The sequence below is a fragment of the Odontomachus brunneus genome, unplaced genomic scaffold (genome assembly GCF_010583005.1).
Source record: "Odontomachus brunneus isolate Ranch 3 - 2012 unplaced genomic scaffold, Obru_v1 Obru_scaffold_118, whole genome shotgun sequence".
NCBI classification, from domain to species: domain Eukaryota; kingdom Metazoa; phylum Arthropoda; class Insecta; order Hymenoptera; family Formicidae; genus Odontomachus; species Odontomachus brunneus.
Window position 1 is genome coordinate 671,872 of NW_022639568.1, and position 9,066 is coordinate 680,937.

Below are 9,066 nucleotides of genomic sequence, written 5' to 3' on the forward strand. Positions count from 1 at the left end.
TCTCTCTCTCTCTCTCTCTCTCTCTCTCTCTCTCTCTCTCTCTTCCCTCAGCAAACTCTCGTAGCCTTAAGCTTAGAAACTTGATTAAAAACGTCACGTAGCGCAAGGGATGGAGTACGTCGAGCGAGAGCAATTGAGTGGAGAGACGATAAGAAATTTCTACGGCGGCGGTAGGGACGGAATCGCGATTTTAACTTATCGTCCTTTTAACGCGACGTCCCGCGATTAGCCGGGAATAACGATAGAAAATTAATTTGCCAACGTTACGTCATTCTCTACATTCCCTTTTTTCTATCTTTCTTTCTCCCTTTTCCCCCCTTTCTCTGCCATTCCGCACACACGCGTACACACACGCACGCACTGAGAAGTATTTACGACAGTAATCACGTGGAACTAATTACTGTAAGCTATCGAGAAAACCGTTTGCTCTTACTACGTTTCATCATGACGTTAACGATAATAATAGCCTTACGTGTATAACGCTCTCTGTAAAGGAAATATCGGCTCGGGTCGAAAGTAATTAGAATTTTAGTTGGATTAACCATCTGTACCTCTCACCCGTCTTGACCGTCGTTTTTGATATGCGAATCGTGCTTGATTGGCACGCAACAACCTACCTCGTGATCGTGAGTCCAATAAATGGTCAGGGGTGGCTCAGGACTATGTCGTACCACGCAGGTCAGGTTCATAGTGCTCTCCTTGTTTATATACATCTCTGACTCCCCGATAATCTCCGTTACGGGTTCTGTGGGCAAGAATAATAACTGTAATAACGGAATAACGTATATATTCACACATACATACACTCTCTGTCACACACACACACATACACACACACACACAAATGCAGGATTATCGCGCGCGAAACTACACCGGTTGATTTATCGAAGGCAGAAGACGTGATTCCATGTTCTTCCGCCGTTATTTCCTCGTTAAACGCAACAATTATTGTCACCGGTAAGAGAATGAAAAAGAAAAGAAGAAACATTGCAGTGAGTGCGGTTCTCGCGTTTAAAATTGTGCGTATCGACTGTCATCTCATCATGCTGAATTCAACTTGTGCAAGCTTGCAGGAGGCTAATATTAATACTAAGCTGTAAGCTAATATCAAGTTCATGCCAAGTTTCGAATTACGGGAGCTACTATTTGCAAAATAAGCGAGCACGTGTAGCGCTGACAGAAATTTATAATTCGCTCCGAGCTCGCGCGGAAATTGCAATCTCGATCTGCTCACGGCGCGCAAATCTCGACGGCGACGAGACGACGACGGGCTTCGGAAAAAAGCCGGAGGCGCTACATTTCGATTTTATTAACCGTCGAGTGTCTCGCGATTTAATCTCATCGCGCGAAAATCATCGCCGTCTCGTGCCGACGGCGACGAGGGAAACGCCGATAAAGTAATACTCGTATCGCGCACGAACGCGTTATCGAAAAACTGCCCGCGATTGATCGAGTCTCATTAGCAGCAAGCTGTTAATTTCAAGTTTCCATTGAGTCCTGAAATTACGAGGCTAGCTGAGCCAACTGTTCGTCGAGAAAAAAAAGTCATATTTTCGACTAATATAACTGCACACTAAAATAATTACGGTCAGAAAAACTACCTCTCGTAATGAGTACGACGATGATATCAGTAATAATAATGTTATATACGGACAAATAGAGAATTTTACAATAAACATTACTGTATAATTTTGTAACTGGGAAAATAAATATTACAGTATAATTTTGTAACTGAACGGATCGGCTATATTTGCAGTAACTGATTATACTTTCATTTCACATGTATCGTTTATATTCCGGGAATTAAAATATGCTATTAAAAAATTTATTACGTTAGCTAAATTTAGTTTAATTCTTTTATTTGAGTAGAAATAATTGCTCTAATAAAAACCTGAAGTTAAAAACTCTCATTTTTAAAACATTTTATGCTTACTATTAAAGTGTGTTACTTTACTATTAAATTTAATTGTACCATTAATTTAAAAGTACTTTTTTTTCTCACGTGAAAAATATTTCACATATCACTACCAAATGAATATGTTACTAAATCTTGTTACTGTTACTAAATACTAAATGAATATGTTGTTAGTAACGAACAGATAAACAGATTGTTTATCTCTCAGACATTTTTCCTGTTGGTGCAGGAATGTAAAAAATTGAAAATTGGAAAATTGGAAGAAAAAATTTATGTAAATAGTAAAAGTTGCAAAGAATTTATGCGAGAGAGGGGAAAAAAGCTATGATATTCTCTCAAAGTGCTGTACTTGCATGCATTATGACGGGGATTGCCTGTGCGTTTTGCCAAGCGCGTGTAGCGAGTGCACGCTGTTGGCGAAATGCTTCCTTGGAACGTAAACTTTATAAGGAAAAAAGCGCACAAGTAAGCATTCCGCAGAGGCCTACCGAGACCGCGCACAACTATACACGCCTGTCGGCGAAACGGATAGGCAACCCATCGTTAGGCTGACCTGCATCTAACAAGTAAACCTACCCAAGTGTTACACCTCGATTTTGATAAGCTTTTAACATGCTGTAGTCTAGGTCTAAATAAGAGAAAATATTATTCTTTTCCGAAATCCCTTTTTCCCTCCTTAATTTTGTAGAATCTGCATTGTTATAAAGCTTATTAAAACTTTTACCTGAACTTTTTTGAAACCTTTTTTTTTTGTATTATTTACCGTTCCGATAATATTCACTCAGAAATATTAAAACCGATTTTTTTCAAGAGGATGTTTCACCCTCTTACCGGCGTATGGGCACGTATAAGATAATATGTGCACGGAAAAAATAATTCTGTTGGTGCAACCGAATTTTCGGTTGCTCAGGGATCAGACGAAAACTCGGCTGTAGGAACGGAAAAATTCTTTTATGAGGCTTTTGTATAGTCAATTGTTCTCAGTTGCCTCAACCGAGTTCTAATATCGTTGAATCTTCAGACGAATATTTACGGTTGCGACAACAGAAATATTACTTTTCATAACAGAGATATCGTTTCTGATCACCTAATTTTCAGTTGGTTTCTATTTGGTTGCACCAACTGAAATTTTTTTGCGTGTGTCTCTTATTTAGACCTACACGCAAAAAAATAACTTAGTAATATCAGCTAAACCGCGGTAGCTGATTCAAACTTAGTCAAAAGGCTAATCGTTTAGTTGTCGTTTAAGAATTGGCTATGACAGCTAAAATGTATTCGCTATGAAATACAAATATATTAGGTAACATTAAAAATGCACGTTATTTCAAGTAGCTAAGAAAATGGCAGTTATTCCTAAATTTCTTATCGTATGCATATATTAAAGAAGTTTGCCGCACAGCTACAGTCATTTATTTCTAGTAGCTAATTTCTCACTGTAGCGCCTAAGTTTAACAGCAAATAAATTTAGCTTCGGTAGTAACGACATTAGCTGTCTCTATTTCAGTGACACATCTTATCTGCCACAGCTATTTTTTAGCTCTGGAAGCTAGTTTTTTTTTTTTGCGTGTAGACTACAGCATGTTAAAAGCTTATCAAAATCGAAGTGTAACACTTGGGTAGCGTTTACTTGCAAGTGCAACATGCGTGCATGTGGCCAGCGCTAATTTCCTGCTGGAGCGCCAAGAAAATATAGTCGACGGCGCGAGGGTGAAGTAATTACAGTGACGAAGAGTATAAGAGGCGGTATAAGCGCGCGCTACCGCTGATAATCTCGTGTCCGCGTCGCCGCTGCTACTTTTCCGTTAGATCAACAAAGAGATACCCTCGGCACGCCGGGAATGACTATCGTTCCGACGAGATTAGCCATCCCCTTCCGCCTCCTGTATCCGCGAGATCCGCGATCTCACGATGATGGCAAGTTCGCGAGAAGCTACGGCGGGATCTCCCAGTGACGGGCCTCGCTCGCGCGACAACTTCCGCGAGTCCTCGCGAAAATCCCGAGGAAACAAAGCGGAATATCCTGATCTCGCGCGCAGCGTCGGATGTCGCTCAGGCGATCTAACTTCTCCTACGGCTGAAATTTCATCGGCGCGACTCGAAGCGACGCACGGCGGATCGCACGACAGCGGCGGCGGCGAAACGCGCGAAATCCATGCGCCGCGTTCCCCAGCGAATGATTAAGTCACATTAACACTAAGCTGTTAATATTAAGTTCGTGCTGCTGCTAAGTCCCGGCAGTCACGACTGATGGAACTTTATCATCCTCGAGGCGGCTCGCATATAAGCGCGACGGGGATTCATAATTCGCCAGGCTCGCTACGACTGCGAACTTCCGCGAGCACCTTCTCTCGCAAAAATCCCGGGATTCGCGAGACGCGAATTTGCACGGCGATCTCGCGACGGCAGAGAGAAAGAACGTGTCATGGTCCAATTCAATTTCGCTGTCTGAAAAATTCATAGTGGCCCGCGCGAAAACGCGTAGTGACGCGCCACGGTGAGGGAAATCCCGTCGAATGATTGAGTCGCGCGGCAAGTCAGTTGCTCGGCGATGTAACAACAAAAATAACGACGACAACAACAACGCGGCACAACTGAAACAAGTGCAACTGCGGGGCGAGAGTATCGCGATGCACGTGCGGCGCGCATTAAGCCGTCGACGACAAATAGGCACTGCAGTAAATTTCCGCGTAGCTTCGCGTCGCAGAATCAGCACGTCGTGAGAAATGAGGGAAGAAGAGAGTCACGTGAGAAGCAGCAGGCTTGGGCGTTTACGTGCGAGCTATGATATTTTACGTCTACGTGCAAGCAACGGAAACTACGATCGAAACGTTATCTACGTAGATGATGAAGAATTCGTGAATTTAAAGAATGTATGGTTTGCGCAAGAATTAATTAAACAGACTCGCAATTTTTATGTCACTTTTAGGATGTACAGAGAAAAATCATTTGCTGGCCCAGCAAATTTTCTGCTGGTCTAGCAAAATCTTTTCGTTATTATATAGACAGCAAACAGATCTGCTAATAGCACTAATCACTATTTGCTGGATGTAATATAATTTGCTGAATCTACAAATTATTTTGCTATAAGAACCATGATGGATTTATATAAGCAGTTGCAGTTTTGCTTCGATAGCAAATAAACTTGCTAAAGATACATTGTTTTGCATCAATAGCAAATTAACGTGATTCTTAGGATACAAATACACTCAACAAATTTTGTCTATCCTAGCAACGAAACTACTTCTGCTCTGATAACGAATAATTTGTAAAATTAGTTACATCAACTAAATGTTTTTGATGTCACTACGAATATGCAACGACGATTTTGCTAAAAGAGCAAAATTATTTTTCTCCGTGTAGAAAAACTAGAAATTTTGTCCCTTCAACAAACTAGACTCCACAGAATTATCTTACCCTCAGAGCTGAATCTGTCTACCAATCTGTCACACGCAATAAAAGGAAAATGTCACGCAATTTCCTATCCTTAAGCATCGCATTTGTAATTTTGCTCAGAGAAGAGATACTGCAACTGTGTCGTAACTCAGTTACTCCTTTTTGTACGTAATTTCTGTACACTTCAACAAATTTTGCAATGTTCTACGTAATTTACGCTACGTTGTCCGCGCGTTAAGAAAGGCTGGTGTGCGCGTCACGTGGACGACATGTAAATAATTCGTGTGGACGTAAGGTCTTGAAATCTATGGCGCAACTCTGAGAAGAACTCACCGACCACGGAGAGATGCATGGAGTGACCTATGGGCGGCGTCGTGGACACCTGACACTCGTATGTGCCGGAATCCCGCCGTTGTGGGTATTTCACTTGTAGCGTCCAGTCCTCCGTGCGAGGAAAATGCGACGCGACGAATCTCTGGTCGGATGTGTACGTCTCGACGCCCACGGTCAGAAGATGGATATCTCTATGCCTCACCCATGACACCTGGGGGAGAAAAAAAAGCGAGTAGAGTGTACGCACACTCCTTTTGCCACCCCCGTGTATTCACGCTACACTGCCTTGCTCCCGCGAGCCGAGTAGTCGACCCCGAGATTTGCAGAGTCAAAATTCTGATCCCTCCTTCGATCTCGATATTCCATTTACCGCTTGCTTTGACACTCTGCAACCTATACATCGGTCTCTTTGATGCTATTTAACCTACTAACTTTACCGAGAGCTCCTCTTTAGAACCTACAAGCGGCATTTTGTGCGCTTCCCGCCATTCAGAGGCGCTATGTGGAACTTCAGTTTCCGTGTATTAAATAATTGTATTACATGTGTAATACATATGCGCGTGAAACATACACTGATCTGCCTCAGAATATACATATGTTAGGAGGTTCAGGTCGAGCATAGAGAGCTGAAATTTCGGCTCGAGTTTCCGTGAACTCGAATTCAATCGGGAATCGAGGTCGGCTCGAGACACTCTTCGGGGTCGGCTTCGAATTTCGAGATGCCCTACGCGTTTTCTCGCGTGTTATTCTCGCATTTTCGTATATAGAAAAATGTAGTGTAGGCTGCTGCTGTTGCTGCACTTGCGCGCCTGTCAGCGAAACGCACAGGCAACCCGTCGTACTGACCTGCATGCAAGTGCAACACTGTACGCCCTGTAATAACATTGGTCGATGTGATCTCGCCAATATCGCGTATGAATTTCTGTTTTTTGATTGTTTTCTTCCGTTACGTATGAATTTTTATGTGCTCAGCCCAATATCGCCCGTACACTCGTGGCTGACGTATTATTCGTCAACGTTGGCCCAAATTTGCTGCGTCATGTGGAGCCGGCCGTCCCTTTTTGCTCGTAATAATGTATAAAATTTCGTTCATAATAAAGATAAATGGATAAATGTAGCGAAAACTATCCCTGCCAACCCTGCGACCCGCCGGGAGATCTTTTCTCCTCTCTGACTTTTATATCAATGATTGCAGATGCAGCGACTCATTGATCTCGTTCTGATGCGGCAGTACAAAAATCATCCAACTGCCTCCAAGTGCCGTGGATTGGTCGGATTCGCGACGCGAGGGAATCGACGCGAATCCGTCGAGTTGCTGCGCGTCTCTGCGAGAAATCGAGCTCGTCGAAATTGCGGTGATTCCAATCAGCATTTTTCGTCGACGTAGTGGAACGGTTCGCGTGTTCTTCGGCATAGGAAGGATGGGAGGTGAGTCGGCGAGAGGGAGATGGGCGTGATTGATTCCCGAGTCGGAATTTGGATCCCAGTTTCGACCTCAATATTCCATTTCACGCTTGTTTTGATACTACGGAGCCTGTATCAACCTCTTTTGATCCCGCGTAATCTGCCGACAGATCCTCTTCAGGATCTGCAAGAGCGATATTTTGTGCGTTTTCTGAACCGTTCAGGGGGCGTTAAGTAGAATTCCGGTTTCTATATGCGCATTAGACATACACTGATCCTTCAGAATACACAGACACTGTTGGAAAGTTCCGGCCGAAGGTGGGACTGAAATTTCGACTCGGGTTTGCACAAGTGCCGGGCGCTCGCGAGTATATGTTATAGCCGCGGCGCGAATGTGTCCAATATTGAAATGCCGGACACGTACAACGAAAATGCGTATTCTCCCATAAAAACGGCTTCATTGAGTTTTGCACGCGTGCCTGGCGTACCGGAGTCCAGATGAAAAGAGACGAAGGCGCGGCCACGAGACCGCGACGTGGCTTTTGTTCTTAGACGCGGTTACGTTCGATTCGCTAATGAAAGGCGCGCATTCGATCCTGAAACTTTAATAGAGGGGGAGTATAGGGGAGAGAAAAAATCGTTCGCGTCGGTGCCGCCTCTTGCGACGAGAAAAGCGCGTCTCCGTGCCAACAAACGCCGGCTGGACCGTTCAAATAATCATCGAAACACGCGGCGATCGCCTCCCTCGATGCGCGCTCGTCGCGCGGAAACGTCGAGGTTTAATTTCGCCGGGAGCGGCGAGCGCAATTAGCCGGCGCGAAGATTTTAATTTTTTTAAAAATACGTTTCATTTCGAGAAGCAAAATTGATGCGCCCGGCAGACGAGATGCACGGGCGTGCTTTTCGATTTGTGTGCACGGTGATCTCGCGGAGAAAATTCGTCCGAAATTGTTATTAGCTCGCTCGGGGAAAAAAATGCGATCCCGGAAAATCAAATTGGCGCGAGAGTTGCGCCCGAGTCGAAACTCGCGCATCTCTTCGATCCCTCGTACCGTGACGAGCTCACTGAAAAATTCGCACGAAACTACCGGGCGATTTATATTTCACTCCGACGCATTACATTGTATCTGAACGAGAGCAGCATCGGTGGGACATTCGATTCCACGGGGCGGGATCGCTCGTAATGCCCGTAATGCCGACTCGGGAAGATATATATATCTATATATATGTGTGTGTGTGTGTGTGTGTGTGTGTGTGTATATATATATAGTGAAATATTTTATTCATTAGTTAATCATTTATTTTATGGTTAAACAGGCTTTGAATAATAAACGTAAAATGCTAAATGTAATGTCACTTCTGTCGTACGGTCCTTGCTTATATCAGGTTGTATACGTCATTCATCTTGATAACTTTTAATCCTGAAGCGGAAGTCAGTAGTTTATGGTCCATGATAGAAGTTCATTCGCTTAACGCACCGCTTAGTGTTCCCATTTGATTGAGACAATGTCCAAGAATTTAATCAATTCCGTACAAAATGCTGTGTCAGAAACGTTGTCAGGATTATGTTATAGTTATCCGCAATTAGAGTATCAAACATTGCACAAAGTTGTATTGTCACCAGATGTATGTACACACTCAAATGCGTTTCCAATCGTAGTTACTGTTGATAATGAAGGAGCACTATTGCTTAACGCGCTCGCTACCACATATGTGTGACGCAATCAGGAGAGAATAGTGTGTTACGTATGTGTGACAGAGGAAATTTATTTTTCTATGTTGACATAATCAAACTAAGTCTGTTTTACACAATTACCTAAAAAAAAAGTAAAAGTGATTTGTGGGGATAATCCTCTATATAAAAACTGTGGTAGCAAACGTCTTAATAGTAATTGAATTGGATGGTTAATCAGTAGCGTACCGAGTGTTTTTGATAGTCAAGCGCAGTTATCTTTTCATTTAATATTTTGATCTAAATAATTTAAAAACTTATAAATACTTTATATCATAAACAAATGAGT

General features: G+C 43.1%; 1 protein-coding gene across 1 annotated transcript in view; it reads right to left on the minus strand.

Moving 5' to 3' along the window:
* The window catches only part of LOC116849514 (protein CEPU-1-like), a 35,234-nt gene that overhangs the window by 15,489 nt on the left and 10,679 nt on the right, over nucleotides 1-9,066 (minus strand). Inside the window, exons 3-4 of the mRNA XM_032826722.1 lie at nucleotides 5,642-5,852; nucleotides 618-745 (exon numbers count right to left, since the gene is read on the minus strand). Of these exons, the coding sequence (XP_032682613.1) occupies nucleotides 618-745; nucleotides 5,642-5,852 (339 nt within the window). The remainder of the gene's footprint in view (nucleotides 1-617; nucleotides 746-5,641; nucleotides 5,853-9,066) is intronic.